The following is a 22,264-nucleotide window of genomic DNA, read 5'->3' as shown; positions in this document are numbered from 1 at the left end:
CTGCAGTGTTTGATGTCAGTTCAGAGTAAACAGAACTGCTACGCTAACTTCATCAAGAGAAGAAGATAAACTGAACTGCTCATTGAAGTTATATAAAGTAACTTTATGCTATATTTTTATAGTATTAACTTTGTTTATAAATTTCCTATTTATTTTATTGTTTATATTTTATTTTAGATTTGTTTGTGACTTTAAAGGGAGAGTTCACCCAAGAAATTGTATTCACTATTTAAGCACTTTCAAGTGGTTCCAGACCTTTATGAATTTCCTTTTCTGATGAACACAAAAGAAGATATTTTGAAGAATGTTAGAAACCAGTAACCATTGACTACTACAGTAGGAAAAACAAATACGAAGGTCAGTGGTTACCAGTTTTTACCATATTTTTCAGACAGAAGAAAGAAACTCTAAGAGATTTGAACAAATGATGACAGAGGTTTTCCTTTTGGCTGAACTGTCTCTTTAAGACCACTGCTTATGGGGTTTATTGAAGTGATACTGAGAGTACACTCATGCTAAACCACTACTGTGGTCTCAATAGACTGAGCAAGGGAGAACAGAGCGGATGCCCTCCGCTGACTTTAGAAAACACTGTGCAATACTTCATATAACTGAATTTAACTGCGATTCTACAGAGATATTTTCTGCCAGTGTTAATGCTCATAATGGATTTAGCCCTGACTGATTTTCTGGGTAGTCCTGCCCATATTCAAATCTCATTGGTTTGAAAAACACTCCTCATAACATTGTTCCAAAAATATTTTAATTTTTTAAATATTTAAATATTTAATCCAAAAATTAAAATTTGCTGTTAATTTGCTCACACATGGGAAGGTGTAAGGGATGCTTTTTTCCAGCAGAACATTCATTCATTCATTTTCCTTAGGCTTAGTCTGTATTTCAGAGGTCGCCACAGCGCATGCCCTTCCAGTAGTAACCCAGTATTGGGAAACCCATAAAGACTCATTCATACACTATGGGTAATTTGGTTTATTCAATTCACTTATAGCATATGTCTTTGGACTGTGGGGGAAACCAGAGCACCCAGAGGAAACCCACGCCAAACTGGGAAGAGCATGCAAACTCCACACAGAAATGCCAACTGATTCAACCGGGACTCAAACCAGCAACCTTCTTGCCGTGAGGCGACAGTACTAACCACTGAACATTAAAAGAGAATTTTAGCTGAAACCATTCTTGGTGATTGCTAAAATTTGAGAGTTAAATAAACAAAATTAATACATATTGGTGTACAGTATATATACACTAATGCAAAACAGTTTGTGTAAGAACATTACTTTTAATGCACATCCTACGAAAACGGTTTCTAAAAGTGTAGTCACAGAAAAAGAGGAGGACACGTTGCACTGTTCCTCAAAAAGTAAAGTTTGTGTTGACTGTATATCCCATTGAGCACCTTGGTATCAAAACAACATCAAATTGACATCAGCTTACTGTCAAAAAACACATCAAAACTCTTGACATCCATTTGACAGATGATCCATCTACACATGATTCTCCTTTGACCACCAAAATAATGACACACAAAGTATTCATTATACATTCACTACAAAGTACTACAAAAGTTTTGGTCATCTGCAAGATTCCATCCCAAATGATTAAATCAATTTTGTATCCCTAGAATGATTGTAAACTATACCTTGATATCAAAACAACATCAAATTGACACCCAACAATGGTGGTAATACACAAGACAAAAATCAGGACAGTGCAGTTTTTTGATGCCAATCTTAGATGTTGGTTTGATGACGTTTGGGCATCAATGTAGTCAACTGACATCACATAAATTTAAATTCAAGAAGGTTGCTGGTTTGAGTCTCGGCTGGGCCAGTTGGCATTTCTGTGTGGAGTTTGCATGTTCTCCCTGTGTTTGGGTGGGTTTCCTCCGGGTGCTTCGATTTCCCCCACAGACCAAACACGTGCTAAAGGTGAATTGAATAAACTAAATTGGCCATAGTGTATGAGTGTGTGAGAATGCCTGAGTGTATGGGTGTTTCCCAGTAATAGATTGCGGCTGGAAGGGCTTCCGCTGCATAAAACATATACTAGAATAATTGGTGGTTCATTCCGCTGTTGTAACCCATGATAAATAAGGGACTAAGCCAAAGGAAAATGAATGACATTTTCTGACATTACTTTGACAAGGTGTCCGCTCAAGGTGCCCACCATCAAAATGTCACATTGAATGTTACGAATCACCAAGGACCACAGTTCTTGTTAAAAAAAGTTGCAACATGTCAAGATGGCCCGAGGTATAATTGAGAGGGGTCTGGATACAGACCTGGTGCAGTGCAATCTGAGCTGCATCCAATGCTTTTTAATGAACTCCTACCCCTTACACCCACATAGCAAAATATCTCTGGCCCACACAATAGGCTTATGTTTGGCCCACATGCCGGAGTGAATTATGGTACATAACTGGACCAAGTCTGGATTCCAGACAAGGGCCAATCATAGACCATATCTGGGCTAAGTCTCAGCCAAGTTGATAACCCATAACTGAGCCTGAACAGGGTCAGATATGTTGGTGTGTCCTGGCTGCAATGAAATTGATAAACCCATGAATCATTGCACTTTAGGCGTGCTATGGCCGTGCTTTTTCCCAAAGTGACCTGATTGGTAGATTTTTTTTTCTTTATTTAAAAAAAATAAAAATATATTTTAAATGTGGGTCAAGATAAGCCAAACTTACATAGCCCACATATCAATTATTAACATCTGGCCCAAGTATTGTGTGCCACCTTAAAATGGTGCCACCTCTACCAAACCAGGGCCATGTGCTGATATGCTGTATGCCAGTGCTGGATGAATGCCTGCTGTGCCAGATTTTTGCCAAATCTGGGCCAAAATTCTTTGCTACCTGGGTAGTGACATCACTAGCTCCATTGAGTGCACGGTGTCTGTGCATGTGCAGTCTCAGCTTGCATCATCAAGGCTGCATCCAGATACTATTGGTATAATTGGGTGAACTATCCTAAAAATCGAAAAAAAAAATTCACATTGTTACCATCAACTCACTGTCCTGTCTCTTTGTTCATTTCAATATTTAGTTTCTTCCACACCCCTTTAAAAGGAGTATAAATGTTACACTGTCAATCAACTCAAATGAATTTTAACTTATAAGTCAACTGCCAAAATAACCCTGTAGCTATATCAATGTATGTGAATTTTACCTAAGGCTAAAATACACTTGAATATTTACAGTCTTTTTTTTTCAAGGCTTTACCAAACATCAGTGAGGTGGGGGGGACCCGCTCTACCCTTGTGTCTCCTGTTATGCAGGTGAAGTCATTTGACACAGGACAAGACACTCTGACCCAGAATTCTGACATGTGATTGGGCAATCCAGACACAATATTGAAACTCTGTAGGAAAGTAGGTCCGTAAAATGATTTTTAGATTGTGGTTGAAAGGAAACTAGGACAGAAGTATATAAAGATTTAATGGCATTGTAAGACCATAATGAAAGTCTTGTATGACTGCAAAGAGGGTGGAATTGTATTGGATGACCCATTTAAGGTCTTATATTTCTGCCTTAGCTGCTCAACGTTATATTGTGTATGTAAGGAAGAATATATATTCAGCCTATATACAGTATGCACCTCCCTTCAGAGCCCCAATCTTATTGTTGAGAGCTATTTTTGATAATAGACTCACAATATGACACTATATGACTACTAACAAGATAAATGAATTTAAAGACAATGAATTTCTATTGAAATTATATTATTACATGTTGGCAGCAGAGTGACACAAAAGATGTAAAACTGGCATATTAGTTACCAGTTTAGGGTCATTATACTAAAATATTTAAACACTAAATGTGATTATTGATAATAATCAAGTACTCCAAACTGGCTTTTAGCTTTTTAACCTACATTTTCAAGAGGGAAATATAAAAAATATAGTATATATACATTGTATCCATTCAGGTATGGACGTAAACACTCTGTGTTTGGTTAGCAAAGCCAGTCTGACAGTTTAAAATTTGAACATTAAGTAAAATTTTGAAAACCTTAAAGTATGAATGTTGTATTATGACTAGTGTTGTTAGCATGCCAAGTTTATTCTTACAATGTTTTAACATTTTGTAGTATGAATTAGCACAATTGCGCACATTAACATTGTCTAACACATCCCTGGTGAAAAAAAAGCTTAAACCAGCCAAAGCTGGTTGGCTGGTTTCAGCAGGTTGACCAGCCTGGTTTTAGAGGGGATTTGGCCATTTCTAGGCAAGAAAATGGCTGGAACATCATCAGCTAAAACCAACTTGACCAGCCTGGTTTGAGCTACACAAGGTTTTGGCTGGGCTTCCAGCCTTGCTTTGGTGGTCAAGCTGGTTTTAGCTGGTCATCTCCCCGGAAATGGCCAAAACCCCTAACCAGGCTCGTCAACCAGATAAAACCAGCCAACCAACCTAGGCTGGTTTAAGCTCGTTTTTTTCCAGTAGGGATGGCCAACAAGTTTCTATTCTAGCATGTTCAACATTGTGCTAACACATGAATTAGCATGTTGATATATTTTAACTCATGCCCAGTGTTTAATCATGTTTCATATCATGTTCCTGTTTAGCATTTTGCTGTGGGTTTCTATCGTAGCTCACTTTGATAGCCTGGTTAACAACAATCACAACTCTGCTTTGCTTTAAAAGTCATTGAACAATTTAAAGGTCTAGAAGATTCTAGTGGGACACACTGTTTTAAATTTTGCCACAGAATTAGATGACCGCTTAAACAGGAATTTAGTAGACTATATTGGCTTTGTCAAGCCAGCATAATTATGCTATAAACACAACTGAAATAGTGGATTGTAAAATGTGGTCACTGGATTGCCTGCAGATATACAGAAGATGAGGAACTTTACACGTATGTACAATTCAAATGCAAAACCACGAAATTTCCACCTCAACTGTTGACATGAACCATATCTATTGTATGGTTTGGAAGAGCTGACCCACATCCTGGCTGCAATGACAACATTTTACAAACCCGTATGAGAATCCAGCTTTGTTTGTCATAGATTTTATAATAAAGCTTATTAATATTATTATTTTGTCAGAACATGATATATTCTATCAAATTTATGGATAGGACAGTCATGATGAGTCACAGGATGTACATCACTTTATCGCTATGATGAGCTTATTGGATAAAACAGACCTGTTATTACAAAACTGATGAAGTCAAAATGATTGAGGACAATCTCTTCTTATAATCAAACTCACCAACAGCTATTTAGAAATGCCACCACAACATTCTGTGGAAAATAGTTTCCTCGTGGGACAAACAGGCTACCTTCATTTAAGGACAAACATTTAATTATTATTATTATGTCTGTGGGGAAATTTAATCAGCAACAGGGCCGAGAGGTCCGAGTTCGAAGTCTGGCGGAGATATCATTAAATAACAGTGAAACAACCTCCTCGAAAAAACAAAAAAAACAAAAACAAAAAAAACATATGTAAAAAGCAATGAGCCCTACAAGTCCAAACGTGGACAGCAAGTCCTGTTTAAATACAAGGAAGAAGGAAGACAGTGGGGAAAATCATCAATCAATATGCTTTTAGCTAAAGACAATGAGGAAGTCTGAGCAGTTGGTGTGTCTGTTCGTCCTATTAATAGATTTCAATCTCTGTGAGGGAATCTATAAAATATAATAAACCATCCTGTATAAGCAAAGAACTATTGCGTCGTTTTAGCTGCAAGAGCCTCTAAATCTATCTCAGCTACGATGTATGATATTAACAATTTCTGGTAAGAAGCAACGAAATACATGAGCACTGCCACCTTCTGGTGAGAAATATGCTCAAATCTCAATGAAATGAATGAGTTTAGGATTATAACGATTTAAACGGAATTTTAGACCAAACACTCCCCCCCAAAAATGGTATTTACATCTTACAATAAGCAGAGATGAAATAAACCACAAAATGGGAAAACAGGGAATATTTATTTTCATTATTGCAAGCTTTCATAAAAATAAGGGTAATCCATACGAAAATGACTTCCCATATTTTCAGTCATTTATAAAATTAAGTCTTCTCTGAGATGCACGTGATTGCAATAGTGCTTTACAAAAAATAATCTCCATAATCAGAACAGCAGTGACATATTTTTGTGGCACTCCACAAAACCAAACTTCACACATATTTTGGTCCACTGAACTTAAAAGTAGCTAGTCTTAGAGTTTTAGTAACAACATTTAGCGGAGTAAAAAAATACATTTGAATAAGGAATGCTGATTTATATCGAATAGAAAGTGTCGAAAATATCAAATTGAACTTGAGTCTTCAGAAAAGGACGAGTTCTGTGGAAACGTAGCTCAATTGAGAAGAAAAGTTTCTTGCATACACAAATATGGAAGCACCATCTTATTCATTACTGTGCAAACCATAAACAATCTAATGAACTATTACTATTGCTACTCACTTATTTACCTCATTTCACACACAAACAACTGGGGACATCAGTCAGTCCTTTTCATTTAAAGTAAAAGGAAAGTGTAATTTGGCAAAGAATTTGATCGTAAATTAATGTCAGCGTTCTTTTGGAACGTACATTTTTGTGCATTAATCTGTAACGCAGAGTAATGCATTCGGACGAATCTCAATTCAACAGAAAAATATGAGGAGGAAAGACATCTAAAGCATTCCATCTCACATAACACTTCTTTATATACTGCTCTATTTCTCATCACAGGTCAAGTTTTGTGTAATAGTTTGATTAGTATGCATCAGCTTTCCAGTGTGCCAGCAAAAGGCAGATTAATCACATTTAAGGTACAAAACTGCAGTCAAAACAACAGAAAAATCGCTGAAATGATCCATTTGTTGTCATTGTGGTACTTTATGTGTGTGTGTGCATAATCTCAGATAGGATATATCAGCTAATATTTGCATAACTTGGAATATGTAAAAACGAAGGCTAATGCAGGGATTTAACAACTCATAATTGAACATATTAGAGAGCTTTCCGGTCGTGTTCGCTGCCTTAATTTCATGAGATGGTACTGGCAGTGAAAAAGAACATAAGCAGGAAAAAAACGAGGCAAAAGTGTAAACACTGCAGTTGCTCTTTTTCATGTTTTAGAGTGGTTAATGAACCATGTTAGGGATAACTGAAGTAGGTGCATTTAGGTTCCACTCTAATGGGCTGGTAACAATGCTAGGAGCTCAAGATGGTGCAGCGACATCATCATCGTGTGGGTCAGTTGCTTTTCAGCATCTCAATGCTGCCCTGCAGAGTGGACATGCTGTTCTGTAGTGGGAGAACAGAAGAGACAAAATCTTGATTTTCTGTTGACTACGATTGCTCCAAAAAATTAATTCCTAAGTTTAGTAAAAAAAAAAAAAAAAAAAAAACTCAAACAATGTTTGTTATGACTTATTTTATATTTCACTTTCATTGGAATGTAAATGTGTTGAATTGTCGTTAATGTATTTTACAAAATTGTCCTTATTATTATTTCTTTTTGCAAATGTGTATATATTTTTATGGCTCTGTCTGGGATAGGGTAGGTGTTCTTTGTTTGGTTACTAATACAGTATATATGTGTCATATTGTTTCTTAATGTTTTAAAACATATTTATAACACCAGATAAAAGCATCTTAAAAATGGTTTATGAACCATTTTATGATCAATAAGATTTTAACATTTTTTGAATGAAGTCTCTCACACAAAGCAAGGCTGCATTTATATGATCAAACATTTAGTATATTTTGTGTATATAAATATTTAAAATAACATCTCTATTTGCATATTTTTTTTCTAAATAAGGAAATAATTCCTGTACAAAATTTAGCAAAAATTTAGTATCATTACTCCAGTTTTCTGTCAGATGGTCCTTTGGGAATCATCCTTAAGAATTGATTTTGTGCTCCAGAATGATTTCTTATGATTACTCTTGAAAATAACCTTGCTGATTAATACTTTAAAAATATGAAAGACAAATAGAATGCTATGTTTTAATCACTACTGATGAGTATAATACATCAATGCCAAAAAAAAGTCTTTAAAATCTCAGTGAGCTCAAACTTGTTCAACACATACAGTTGAAGTCAGAATTATTAGCCCCCTTTGATTTTTTTTTTTTTTTTAAATATTTCCCAAATGATGTTTAACAGAGCAAGGAAATTTCCACAGCATGTCTGATAATATTTTTTCTTCTGAAGAAAGTCTTATTTGTTTTATTTAGGCTAGAATAAAAGCAGTTTTTATTTTTTTATAAACCATTTTAAGGTCAAAATTATTAGCCCCTTTGAGCTATATATATTTTTTTCGATAGTCTACAGAACAAACCATCATTATCCAATAACTTGCCTAATTACCCTAACCTGCCTTGTTAACCTAATTAACGTCACTTAATGTCACTTTAATCTGTATAGAAGTGTCTTGAAAAATATCTAGTAAAATATGATTTACTGTCATCATGGCAAAAATAAAATAAATCAGTTATAAGAAAGGAGTTATTAAAACTATTATATTTAGAAATGTGTTGTCTTCTCTCCGTTAAACAGAAATTGGGGGAAACAATAAACAGGGGGGCTAATAATTCTGACTTCAACTGTATATTTAAATACTGAGAATCACACTAAGAACATTTGTGAAAATCACCCAAATTAACTTCTCTGATATTACCAGACTTTTCAACAGAGACATGATACATGTGACAAATTGTCATCCTCACCTTGGCATGTTTTATTTCCAGCTCGGTCATCTCAATCAGGTTCTTACGAAAGGCTACTACACGTCTTGCCTTGAAGCTGGTGAGTTCTACACAAGTAATAAATTAGAACAAGTTATCCAAGGAAAAAAAAAAGTTATGATTTTTCACACGGTGCTTAAACCTGGGTTATCAAAGTTCTAAATGTCCAGGTATATAAATGTTTTTCACTTATAATTTAGAAGAAAGTTTAGACCTGCTTTTTATCTGGGGTTATGATTACACCATCTTTGCAACATTAAAGCCACACTGAATTGGGAGATTGCAGTGTGAAACGATGCAGTGTTATAATGTTACAGGCAAATTGTGCTCATATTCACACCACAGGTCTTATAAACTTTTGAGGGGCAAAAATTGAGTGGTATTTACCTTTATAACCTACAAAGATGGTAAATGTAAAATATTATGATGCACAATAATAAAGTATTTATTTATGCATCCTTGTCAAATCTATGATACTAGCATGATATATATAGACGTATAAGGATGGTTTTGAAATGTAAAGTGTGAAATTGAATATTAAACAATAACCACAAATAAATTATTAGCAATGTGAAACATCAACCCAGATAACAGATTTCCCTTTAGTTTAGAATGAAACACAGTTACCTGAAAAGCTAAAAACATGTATTTTTTTATTGTATTAGCTATCTAAAAGTCTAATTCAACAGTTCTCTGCAATGAATCTCTTTTCAAGGCACAACAGTAATGGTTTATAAACTACCCCTTGGGTAATTCATACCTACAATCTTTTGGCTTCCAGCCCTGTCTACATTAACTCTTCATATACTATTAACTTCAACCATCACAGTAATTCATCAAGGTTATTTGACAGTCAAATAAAAAATAAAGATTTTGAATGCACAACACACCTTTCTTGCCAGATTCTGAAAGCCTATCAAACTTCTGCAGACACTGCTTCTGGTTTTCCTCAGCCTGTGGGACATCTTTGCCTTTTAGGCGAGCCTTGTCGAGAGCTTTATTGGAATTCTCGTAATCGGCAAGTGCCCGTGCACGTCTATACAACAGGTCCTGGGGAATGGAATGCATAATTGCTCAACATATAATCAGGATAAATCAACTTATTTGAGTGTTGTTGGTGAACAATGACCCAAGGTGGTCAGCTAAAGGCAAATACTCGTTGTGCTGTGGGACACAGGCTACTGTATAAAAAGACTTGGATTCAAACTTAATTCTGTTGCTGTTGGGACCAATAATGTCACTATAAGAACGTAAAAAAAAAACAATCACTCCCCCTCCACTTATTTCAAACCTTTCTTACTTCTGTCAAACACACAAAAATGTATTTTGAAGAATTTTGGAAACTAATAGCCAACATTCTTCAAAATATCTCCTTTTTTCTGTTTATATCTGTTTATAAGCATGCATGTCTGATTGACTGACAAAAATATAGATGGCTTGTAAAACTGGGGCATTCTCTGCACATGTCTGGTATGCAAAAAAAAAATCCCACAATGACCTCTTTCTGGAAAAAAAGACTCTAAAAACGTAATATCTAATGTACTTGGTTGAATTATAAAATCCAATGTGTGTTATATTACAGCATTACAAGGTTTCTGAACAAAAAGAGAACAAATTATTTACCTTAGCAGCTTGGATGTCTCTTGTGTAGTATCTCAACAATTCTGTCAGCTTGAGCTCCTGATCTGATGCCACCCTGTCCTCAACTTTCTACAAAACACGCACATACAAACTCATGACATTTTTTAAGGCCATATGAAGATGGTGACAATTGGTTTGTATACAACTCCTACATAGATACTCACTCTAAGCTTTTCAAATACTTCAACACATTTTTCCAAGTGCCTTGAAAGAGAACAAAAATGAAAAATTAGACAGTAAAAGTGTAAAATCTTACATCTTCAAATTTAAACACTCACACTCCACAAAAGCATCTGAAGGTATTTCAAAAGACTCCCCAAAATACTGTTTAAATAAAATAAAATATTGTCATTTTTAACTGAAAATAATACAATTTAGTGGAGAAAGTAAGAAAATACCATATAATATATTTAAAGCTGAACATACATAACACAAAATATATTCTTTATGTATTATTAAACATTTTTGCTTTGCTAAATGCTGTTTTCACAGCAAGCAATATGACATATAATAAATTTCTTACTTTTTAAAGGCAGAGTTGTTGTCAGCTGCAACAGTGTTCAGAGCCCCGGAAATGTGGTTATAATCATCAGCAACATCTTAGAAAAGAATGACAATATTTTATGAAAATAAATGTCAGCATTAACCAATAAACGATAAGCATTCAGCTGATTGCTTCATGGTCTCACTTTTGTGTGAACGAGTCATTTTCTCAGCCTTAGCCGTGGAATCTTTGATTTTATTAGAATAATCCAACAGAAAAGTCTTCTCCTGTTCAAAGAACTCATCAACCTCCTGCAAAATAAAGTTTAAACTTGTGTTACATGACATGAGATATTAAAAAACACCCCCACAGAAACTTTCTAGATGACTAACCTTGACCCCTGAAATGAGGACCTCATCAGCAGTCTTCACCATGTTCTTAAAGAAACCCCCAAACATTTCCTTGGCATTTTTCCGCCTCACGCTGAGCTAAAGACCAAATGAGAAGAGGATTACAGAGTCAAGCTCAATATGAACCAATCAGAATGCAGAAGCATAGTGTGTGCTCTTTATCACCGCTGGCTCAGATCCAAAAAGGTCACTTGTCTTTGTTATCAGCATAACAGACACTTGTCAGAGTAATACAAGACTTAAAGATTATGGCTTAGTTTTAAAGTTTTTTTTAAAGCAGCAGTCCAGTCATGAATCATTTTTTTAAGCTGAACTAAGCAGGAAGTGGCTCTCCGAGTAAAATATGCCCTCCCCCTTTATCTTCTACACTCAAACTCTCTCCATTTGTGTTTAAACTGCCAACATTGCAGCTTCACAGGAAATAAGCAATGCCAACAGTCCCTCTCACTGTCTCCTTATTTCCTGGTCTGGGAAGAATAGGCTTGGCTTAGACAAAGCAGAATACTCACATCCTGGTCATATTCCAGGAATATCTGAAAGTTTCTGTCCTTGCTGAAGCTTGGGTGGGAGGAAAGTCGCTGAAGAAACACTTCATGAACCTGCACGGTCTTCTTAAAAACAGCAAGATATTCCCTAGAAAAATACACAGGCTTTAATAAATACATTTAAAAGCTATTAATGTCAAAAATACTAATTTATTCATTAATTAGTTAGTTTTTTTACAGAGTTAGACTCACGCCTCAAGCTCCTGCTTCATTTTGGCATATTCTTCCTTTGTCATGCTTGATTCCCCTTCTCCCAACTTATGCATCTTCTCTCGGGGACCCTCAAAGTCAGGTTTTGGTGGGGCAGGAGGGATCTGAGAAATATTGGAAGGGAGGAAGGAGGAAAGTACTGTAAATGCAAGACAATTCAATTCAATATAAGACTACTTGGCTATTCCAACTTTCTACAATGCAGGCTGATGGTCAGCGGAGACACTTGGTGGTTTGAACATTGGCAGAACCTTGCATTGTGTTCCTGATGATAAGCTTTTATAAATCTAGACAATAGGAATATGGCTTTTAAACTTACAATGAGGCCAGCATATTCCTCAGTCTCCACAATTGCATCGTGAAGCCAGATGAAGTCTTCATGCTGTCGTGGCACAGAAAAGTCCGACTTCTGAAAGGAACTAAGTGTGGTCTGAGGGGAAGTGAAGAGCAAATCGAGAATATGACTCAAGGACATACCGCCTGTCAAAAACTAGACATTAGATATACAAGTGATGTTTTTAGGCATGGGCTGGTATAAGTTTCGGATGGCTTGTTAACCTTGGATAAAAACTATTTAACTTTTTCCCCTTTTAAACACAATATATTTTATTTTGAGAAAAATTTATAATATTTTGGAGCAGTAAACATGCCAGGCTAAATTATTCAAATTAATCATTGACTTCTACTGTCTTCATTAGTTTCTAAAACACAGATTTCTTTCCAAATGTAAAACAACATCTTGGTAAATCTTTTCTGATGGAGATACTGTTGTCCTAAAAAAACAAAAAAAAAAACGTAAATAATATTTTTTATATATCTATAGGAACAATATACATGGTTTCAGCTACTTTCATTCTTCCATGGCGGGGCGCCACAACCAAAATTCATCCCTCCACGGCTACAGCTTTTCTTTCAAAACATTCAGTCATTCTTGTAGTTGTTATTAATAGCGGGTTATAACTGCACCAAAATGTATTAAAAGGTAAGTGAATTATAACAGCGCAAACTTTTCAGTAACCGTAGTAGTGCTGTGCGTTATTTGTTTAACCCTTTGAGGTTATGTGCGTGAGGCCAGCAAACACGACATGGCTTTCAGTTATGATGAACACAGTTTCCATAATTATACTTTATTTATAGATAAAGGTCTGTGGCTCTGCATACAGTGACTTTATCTTGCTGGAGTTTATAACCGTTTCACTTTAATTCAGGACGCATTATAGCCACTCTGTAGGTCTATTGGAGACATTCAGAAATATTCCTAGCAAATCTTAGAAATATTGGAGACATACTCACTACATAAACGCACTAAATTGCACATCAGCAGCGTTTATTTGAGAGCGCACAAGAAGACCTGCGCTTGAGCAGTGTGTATTTAAGGGAGTGTGCAAAAGGTTTTGTGCACAAGCAGAGGAAATCGGCGCGCAAGCAAAAAGATTTGCAAGCTCGTATTGCATAAATGCGATCTCGACTTGTAATACTGTGCTCACGACATTTCTCCATTTGTCATTGAAATAACGCCATATGTATTTTTGTAGGTAGATTTCTGTAAAAGTTCTGTCGCCACAGCTGGAAAAAATCCTAGAGTAAACACTGGTATAAAAGAAAATTTTGGTGGTTTTAAAACATTTTTTCCAAACCACAGTAAACCTTAAAAAAGGTTATCGTCCCATGCCTAGATGAGTTATCTGAATGTCTTTTAATATGAGGTTAAGGTTGGCTCACCTTGGTGTGGACGGTGAATTTGACTTTGTCCCTTTCACAGAGGGCATCAGGGATATCAATGAGGAGAGATGCATCATTGTTCAAGTCAACTGATACAGAACGTGCCTATATAAAAAAAGAAGTTGATAAAAACCCAAACATTTTTTATTGTTGTTGACAAATCATGAAAAAAGATACACAACTAACAGTCATGTCATGACTTTTGAAAAAAATAATATTGAAAACATATCAAATAAATGGTTTTAAAACAAGCCTTTCCATAAGGGCATACATAAATTAAACTTACAAAAATTATTAAATATACATAAGAAAGCCTTTTGGTCTACTTTAATGTTTTAAATCACATTCGAGAAAAATAAATGTCACAAAAAGACGAATGCTACATTGCCATTTGTAAGAATTTTTTTTTTTCCTGTTGCGCTCAACCAAAGACCAAGTGAACAGAGAAGGGTACCATGTCCTTAAGGTTAACTTCACATCTTTCTCCAAATATTAGAAGGTAAAATATTGACCCTCAAGCATGACCAAATGACTAGAGAAGGGTCTCATGACATTAAGGTTAACTTTCTCTAGAAAATCATGCTTACATTACAAACCTCAAATTTGTGCTTTGCAATCAGAAATAATGTGCACCTAGCTGAGAGAGAAGGTGGGCCTGATCAACTCACTCTTCTCTCTTACCTAATAGACCGACCTTTGGCCAGCACCCAAATTTTGGATATAAAGGTGAGTGTTTCTAGCTGAAACATTGAAAGCTCAGCCGTGGGATAAGTGCACATTGCCCGGCATTCTTGGATACATGGGTTGGTTTCCCAATGTGACTGAAACAGGCTCCCCCTTCTTTGAAGAGGAAATAAATGGCATGTCTCTGAGGTTGTATATACTTATTTCAAATTGCTTGGGATTTCATTATCTGTCTTTTATTCATGTAATCCTTATTACTCCTCTTTATTTCACATTATAAGCCTTTTATGCAATTTTGTTACATTTCGATTAATGATGTTCATGAGTATCATTCAAGATTATTGTGAAAATTGACATCAGCTGTGTGTACCAGCAATAAACAGTTGTATTGCTTGATTAGTATGGTGTATAGACTGTTATTGGTGCCTTCTCTTGATGATTAGCACCACACTTGTCTCACTTGCATAAACACAAATTATACTAAAACCTTTTTGGTATGCTGAAACATTTTACAAACTAAAATTTGGGGCATACGAAAACACCATCCAATGTAATAGATATACATGTAAAAGTTAAACACACTTATCATGACCTGTACTTTTCTAAATATTTAAAAAAAAAAAATAGGTGATCACATTTTATTATATTTTAAGTAACTAAAAAACCTTTCAATAACTAAACATTTTCAGAGATAGTGACAAAGTTAAATTACAACTAATTAATAAACTATTATATTAATAACTATTATTATTAGTAACTAATAAACTATTGTTATACTGAACATTTTACTGGGTGTCTTCTTTATTTCCTGCTAAAAATGCAAGTTTTTTTTGTTCATTGCTCTGCATATTTACATAACTCTGCTGTCTATGCTATGTAAATTGAGTCCATGGATCATAGTTACCAAATCTGTCAGTTGGAGAAACTTCCCCAAATCATTGGAACAAAGAGTCTTTGCCATATACATCGTTCTACCAAATAAACTTGAATTATTGACAAATTAAATACAAATACTGACGTAGTATCTGCCACTATCACTCCAACATGTTTACACTGACAGCTAGATAGCGTTAAAGCCATGGAGAGCGACAAGCACATGATTATTAGCTAACGTTACTCACTAAAAGTGCAAAGCGGAGCTGGGCGGTTATTAGGCAGCCTAGCAAATCTCTCCGTGTTATCCCTGTAATTGAAAGATATGACAACGCTCACCTTCTCCTTATCGTTGTCCTCTGAAATAGACGTCATGTTCAGGAAATATTTCGTTTATTTTATCGTCTCTGCGTTGTACATTAAACTGCACTTAACTTTCCAACTGCAAGCTCGCTCCTCACTTTCCACTCTCTCGCCTGTCACTGTGGACATCCGGCTCGAATATTTTTTTTCTGCCAGCAAGTCAAAATAAAAGTCTTCACTTTTTACTCTTTTGACACTTCATCGCTAAAAGAAATATGACAACATACCGCACATCCAGTTTACAAAACTGTAAGACATCTATTGAAATGCTGTTGCTTGTAAGCAGTTCAGATGTACATGGGTCACAGGTGCTTATTGTTTTCCATAGATATTGATTGTTTTCACCGCTAGATGGTAGTAACCGTTTGAAAGGCATTGAGAAAATTCAGTACAGTTGGTTTACGGCTTAGTAGCTTCAGATAGTCAGTAAACAAATATACAATAGTTCTGTAATAATCGTGTACTGTGTGGAAAAGAAAATTAAAGTGTGTAGTAAAACACTTTCCAAGCTTTTAGCAAATATTGCATTGTGGGAAATATAGTTTTTTGGAAAATAATTCAACGGGCTTTCGATGAAGTTCGAACTACAATTCCCACAATTCCCCAGTATATCCAGTTCACTCTGCGCTCCGTTTGAATGTGAAATGTAGCAACATCATGACTGCTAATCCGCGCTGTAACTTTTGGGTTTGTTTATTTTAATTTACTTATCCATTATTTTATTTTTCAAAGCATGCAAAACCATATTTAAACATCTTAACAGACACAGCACGGGAATAAAAAGAACTGTTAATACGATGCTGGTAACGTTATTGAGGCAGTTGGTACAATACAAGTGTGTGAGATCAATAGACTTCACCTCTGGTCGGTTCTCGAGGGTGGATAACTTTTCAACAAGCTGTCAATGGCGAGCACGCAAAAAGGTCAGTCAGTACAGCACAGTGGACACAGAGCGCTACTCATCCCTGGTTCGTGCGGTGTTGACAAAAACCAGCTCACAGACTCCTGAAAGCATCGAGGATGAAGACTCTAAGCTGTTCGGACCAATAATAAGATCAAAACCGCCTTCACAGCAGCCCAGAGAACCTAAAATCCTGCATCCACTGGTAAATGAGGCCAAAGGTCTGTCGGAGTATCTCCCAGGACCTTTGGCTCATATACCATTAGAGAGGGACTCTAGTAAGACATCTATACCCAGTGTCACCCGCATCCTCCAGCAGACGATGCCACCTGAACAGGCCTTTTACCTGGAGAGGTGGAAGAGAAGGATGATTGCTGAACTTGGAGAGGAAGGCTTTAAAGAATACAGCTTGAGTAAAAACTACTATTTACTTTCATTAGACGACATATTCAACAAACCAGACCTCCTCATTTAACTGTGTATTTTCTTTTAGACCTTTTCAGACAAGGAAAGCTGTTTCATGCTGCTATTGAGAACACTTTCACTCAGGAAGCTATCTCTAAAGAGGACATTGAGTGTCCAGCAGAGGTGTCCGGATATATGGAGAGTGTTTCTCATGTGTTGAGTGATATATCGGGTGTGAGAGCTATTGAAAGCGCTGTACATCATTCAACATTACAGTATCTGGGCATTGTAGATTGTGTTGCCCAATACAGGTGAGATTCAATTATAAGGTTATAAGTTAACTTTTCATATAGTGTATTATTAAATCATAGTTTACTCTTGACATTGGTGGAGACCTATGAAAATATGAATCCACTCTTAAAACAGTTCATTAAGTTAAATTAATGAATAGTGGAATGGTTAATAACTTACACAGAGAGAGTTTGATATTAAAAAAAACTTTCATTGCTTTTATATTTGTCTCATACATCAGTATTAATAAAAGGTAGATGGAGCACAGATTGTAGTTTTTCTGACATATAGGTTCAACTGAAATTTGACATGCTAGCCAAGTCAGAGATTAAAATAACTGACAGGGATCATATTATTTATACTTTTACATTTAGCAGTTTATTGTGCAGTTTGTTTTCAGACTATATTAATCACAGAATATATCTGCCTGCTATAACATTAGATTGTGCGTCAAAGTGGGGAAAAAACACTAGCATAATTGTTACCATTACATTGATGGACAGTTTTATTTAGTAGCAAACTTGAGTTCATGTGACTTGCACCTTTTTTTTCTTTGCTGCCACCATCCTCATATGTGTGTCACCCACCTCACACACCTTATTCTTGCACAGGAAAATTCCCCTGTGCAGTTTTGGAGCTGTTACACCTGAACACAGCGACAGCCTTTCACATGACAGCAGGGAAAGCCTTAGCCAGTCACAATGTTCATATAATGTGTTTTGGGGCGGTACGGCTTGAGCAGATAATGTGATTAAGCTTTTCTGTATGTCCAGGTTAATGTTGACAGCGCAATTTATTTATTAAGTGAATTAAATTATTGGTGAGGACACGTCCCCTTCGTCCATGCTAAATCTACACCCCTGTATTAAATTGATTTTTTGGCTCCCAACACAAGCAACTTCTTCTTTGATACTCAAACACTGTAGTTGAAGCAGAGACATGAAAGAATTTGGTTAATGTTTTTTGTGAAAGCTAATTTTCTACATTTTTAAAGCATGAGGACTTATCCTCAAAACATTTACACCATAGTTATTGTGTAAAACACTGTTTAAAAGCCTCTGGGGCTTTAGATATGGTAATAGACAACTGGTTTTGACGTTTGACAGATGATGTTCGGTCATCTGACCAATCAGAGTTGAGTATCCTCTCAGAAAGGAGGTGGTTTAGAAAGAGATCCTTGAAAAAGACATTTCAGTCAGACAGTGGGAAGAGGTGATACTGCAGTGTATATTGTGCAAAAATCCAAGTGCTTTTTGAAATGAGTAAACCTATTGTTGGAGACCTTAAAAACCTTTTAAATAGCATATCAGAGCCACTTCAGTGGATCCAAATCCTCAATTTGTTCTTTTGACATTTACTAATTTCTTCTTTGCTATATTGGTCATGTTGAAATTCACCCTAAAACTAAGGTGTATGTGCTTTCAAACAGAGGTTCGTTGTGTGTTATTGACTGGAAGACCTCAGAGAAGCCGAAGCCTCTACTTCACAATACTTATGACAATCCATTACAAGTAGCTGCATACACTGGTGCCTTGAACAGTGACAACAACTACAACTACCAGGTAAGCATTACTTTTACTCTGGTGTTATCATTAAAAAAACTTATAAAAAAAACATTTGCATAGAGTGGTGCCAGGAACACAATTTAAAGAAATTGGTCAAAAATAATCTTAGATTGTCTGGAAGTGAAAGGGTTACATTGCATTTTGCGATACAATAAAATATGAAAAATAGTCATGTTAATACCCAGTGTAAACTTTTTGTTTGACTATATGTGTGATTCATCTTAATTCTAGATATGAACAGCATGTTTATTCTTTGAGATGTACTGTTCAAGTTATCCTATTGAACTATGTCAGGTTGTTTCTCTACAGGTAGAAAATGGCTTAATTGTGGTGGCCTACAAAGACGGCTCACCTGCACATGCTCACTTCCTGAACTCCAAGCAGATAATGCAATTCTGGGAGAAATGGCTTCTTCGACTAGAAGAGTATGCAGAAAAATAAAACCCCTGTGACTAGTATCAAGATTCTAACTAATGCTACACAATGTGTGGTTCAACTGTAAATGTTTTACATTTGATACAAAGAATAAACATTTGCGTTTTACACATTTTATTGCTGTATTATTTTTGTTGTTGACAGTGGCCTTATTAAAAGTTTTACATCAGACAACATTCACGTAACCAAATAGCGCACATCTTCATTGAAATTAAACCGTTTAATTGAGTTGCTCATATGGTAATCTAATTATAAATCATTGAAGACAAACCAGGCTGCTCTAAACTCTGGTTCCTCTCTGAAACCCAGGCTTGTGAAGAGCCTGTAAGACAACTGGTTCTCCTCTTCTGTGAAACAGTACACTGGACAACCCTGAGAGTGAAGCTTGTTAGACATAATGGTGACCAGTGCTTTTGCATAGCCTTTTCCTCTGTGTTCTGGAAGCGTGTACAGCATACTGAGCGCACAGGAGACATAAGTTAATAACCATGCTACTGGTTGATCGTCTGAGTCCAGTACACAACAAGACGGGAAGTTCACAATCATATTTTTAATCATTACTTTGCTATCTTCACAGCCAAACTTCCAGTTACTGTTGACTAGCTCAATATGAGACTCATTGAGGGAGGAAATCTTCAGTGATAAACTGCCGGAAAAAGGAAACAAAACTTTTAGTTTAACCCCTGTCATATTTCTCACACTTGTTATCCTTGGCAGTTGAAAGGTACATCAAATAATATAAGTGATATGCCATGATGATGGAAATTGTATGATTAAAGTTAAGAGATGCTAATTTAATCTTTAGAATCTTAGCTAAAAAGAATGTTAATTTGAGTAATGCGTTTCACATTAATGGCCAAGACAACTTATCCTTTTTTTATTTTATCCTCTTGTAGCAAGTGTCAGAAATGTTTTATTTTAATGAACTGAAAAATACTTTAGACCAAAGTTCACCACAGAGCTAAAAGCAAACTACAATGTTGATGACTGAAGACCTGTAATATGTAATGTTTCAGCTATGGTGCTCGTGCTAAGTGACATATTACAGCATTATAAGCTGACTTAAACTATGTCCTGTCATAAAATGGTGTAAAGTGTGGTGTTAATGATTATAGTTGATGTACAGTATCTCACCTATCAAATGCTGGAAGTTTTGATGGATCTTGTAGAACAAGCATGTGGCACACTGCCTCTTTCTTCATAAGTACACCTCTGTTTACTGCCACAGCTTCCAGCATTTTCTCATGTTTAAGCTCAGCAGCTTGAGACAAAGTTTAAAGTTAAAAAGGTGTTTAAAGATTTTTTAGTGGTTCATACTGATGTGAAATCAAACAAGGCATATGCAAGTACCCAAACAGATGAACTTCTTCCAGTCAATGACATCTTTCTGTGCCAGCAGGTCTCTAAGGTAATCATCGTTTTTGGAAAACACAGTCACGTCTTTGAAAGAATCTCCTTTCTGGTGAAAAATGAGAAATTGATTGTTCAAATCATCCTAAACTGTACTGAAATACCGCTGATTATGTTTCATAATGTTCTGAATACCTCACGATATTCTGGTTTAATGAGTAAAACTTTGAACTCTGGCCACTGGTCAACAAGCACGATAAAGGGATCAGCTCTCTGCCCAGTTCTGTTCAGCAGCACAATGGACCCATATGCCTTTATGTATAGAAGACAGATCAATTATACGTTAAGCAAAACAAAACGACAGGCTTTCTAATGTCTGCAGGACACGACGACTGTTTCTTCAACACGGACAATAAATGGTGTTTCTGCTGGTGATACAATTATTTCAACAGAACTACTCTTAATAAACGCTTTCAAACCTGCAGCGACTGTGGAAAGTAGTTTTTAAGGTCTACTTCCAGGTTCTTCAGATCCTCTGTTGTCAGCTGACGCATTACGACGTTTCTCTGCTCATGAGCTTCGCTCGGTGTCTGCTGTCTGTTTTGCTTGCACCGCATTAAACCTCCCTCTCTCTCCCACACACAGACACACAAAAAATGACACTGTACGGGGGCAAGCAGGAAGGCGAGGTCGAGGTTGTAATTTAGAAAAGTTGAAAGTGTTCGGGCGAAGCATTGGATGTAGTGGCCCCCACTTGAATAGTTTATATGTATCAGACTGTAAAAAACGTATACAGTAGATGCTGGAGCCACAAACTTTATGTATAGCTTATTAATGTGAAACAGTGAATCAATATGTTAAGTCCAATATATAGCTTTTTAAATATGTATTTTCTATGTATTTTTCTATAACGTTTTCTGAATTATTTCACAGCATTAAAATATTACCTTCCTACACAAATTAAATAATTACAACTCTGAATAAAAACTTCATATATTTAATTTGAAATGAAAATTGTTCAGGAATTATACAGTAACTCAACCACTGACATGATACAGATTCCTTCCAACTATTGTGTTGCTACACATGCAAAATGAATAACAGCATTTGGTGGTTTGATCCTAATTTATAAAACATAAAACAGTGAAAGCTCTTAAAAACAATGTCACTATATACACACACACACACACACACACACACACCACTAACCATCCAGGGTGTCACAAATACATAATAAAAATTCTGTAATTGTGTATAAAATATTTTTATTACAGTAAGCATTCACCGGTATCTTTCAAAATTGTATTTATGCTGATCCTGAATTTTGCTACCTGCATAAATAAGATAAACATTTGCATGTTTGAATTTGAGAAGATTTAGTGTTTGATATTCAATAGGATTCTTGCTTGCCACTGTTATGAACATACTCAGAACTATTTTGGATCTGTGAATAAAAGATAATAATAATCTGTGTAATCTTTGAATAATCTTTGTAACAATACTTGCTAATAAAATGAGATGTGAAGTCTACACCAACCATACAGTATGATTTGTATTGATCAGTTAACTAAATTCAAAGTAAATTCTAGAAGTTGGTGATGTTTTTCAATGAAATTCTTCGAAATATTAACTATTTATATGATGTTAATTACACACAAAG

The 22,264-nt window shown here is 35.7% G+C and overlaps 3 protein-coding genes across 3 annotated transcripts; 1 reads left to right on the top strand and 2 right to left on the bottom strand.

The window, feature by feature from the left end:
• Window positions 1-5,951: 5,951 nt before the first annotated feature.
• snx5 (sorting nexin 5) lies at window positions 5,952-15,792 on the bottom strand. Its single transcript, XM_056471092.1, has 13 exons — window positions 15,634-15,792; window positions 13,738-13,842; window positions 12,335-12,445; window positions 11,998-12,119; window positions 11,770-11,893; window positions 11,243-11,338; window positions 11,056-11,161; window positions 10,890-10,965; window positions 10,531-10,570; window positions 10,349-10,435; window positions 9,616-9,775; window positions 8,708-8,793; window positions 5,952-7,277 (listed from the first exon to the last, which is right to left on the bottom strand). Exons 1-13 carry the CDS (start codon window positions 15,667-15,669, stop codon window positions 7,227-7,229), a joined length of 1,200 nt encoding a protein of 399 aa, XP_056327067.1. The 5' UTR covers window positions 15,670-15,792; the 3' UTR covers window positions 5,952-7,226.
• Window positions 15,793-16,273: 481 nt separating this feature from the next.
• On the top strand, window positions 16,274-19,366 carry mgme1 (mitochondrial genome maintenance exonuclease 1). Its single transcript, XM_056471323.1, has 4 exons — window positions 16,274-16,971; window positions 17,052-17,274; window positions 18,684-18,816; window positions 19,129-19,366. Exons 1-4 carry the CDS (start codon window positions 16,455-16,457, stop codon window positions 19,258-19,260), a joined length of 1,005 nt encoding a protein of 334 aa, XP_056327298.1. The 5' UTR covers window positions 16,274-16,454; the 3' UTR covers window positions 19,261-19,366.
• si:dkey-76k16.6 (uncharacterized protein LOC566817 homolog) lies at window positions 19,352-21,265 on the bottom strand. Its single transcript, XM_056471324.1, has 5 exons — window positions 21,084-21,265; window positions 20,800-20,916; window positions 20,605-20,713; window positions 20,389-20,515; window positions 19,352-19,900 (listed from the first exon to the last, which is right to left on the bottom strand). Exons 1-5 carry the CDS (start codon window positions 21,219-21,221, stop codon window positions 19,504-19,506), a joined length of 888 nt encoding a protein of 295 aa, XP_056327299.1. The 5' UTR covers window positions 21,222-21,265; the 3' UTR covers window positions 19,352-19,503.
• Window positions 21,266-22,264: the final 999 nt, after the last annotated feature.

This window comes from Danio aesculapii, chromosome 13 (genome assembly GCF_903798145.1).
Source record: "Danio aesculapii chromosome 13, fDanAes4.1, whole genome shotgun sequence".
NCBI classification, from domain to species: domain Eukaryota; kingdom Metazoa; phylum Chordata; class Actinopteri; order Cypriniformes; family Danionidae; genus Danio; species Danio aesculapii.
Note: the sequence above shows the minus strand (reverse complement) of the source record. Positions and strands in the feature narration are given on the sequence as shown.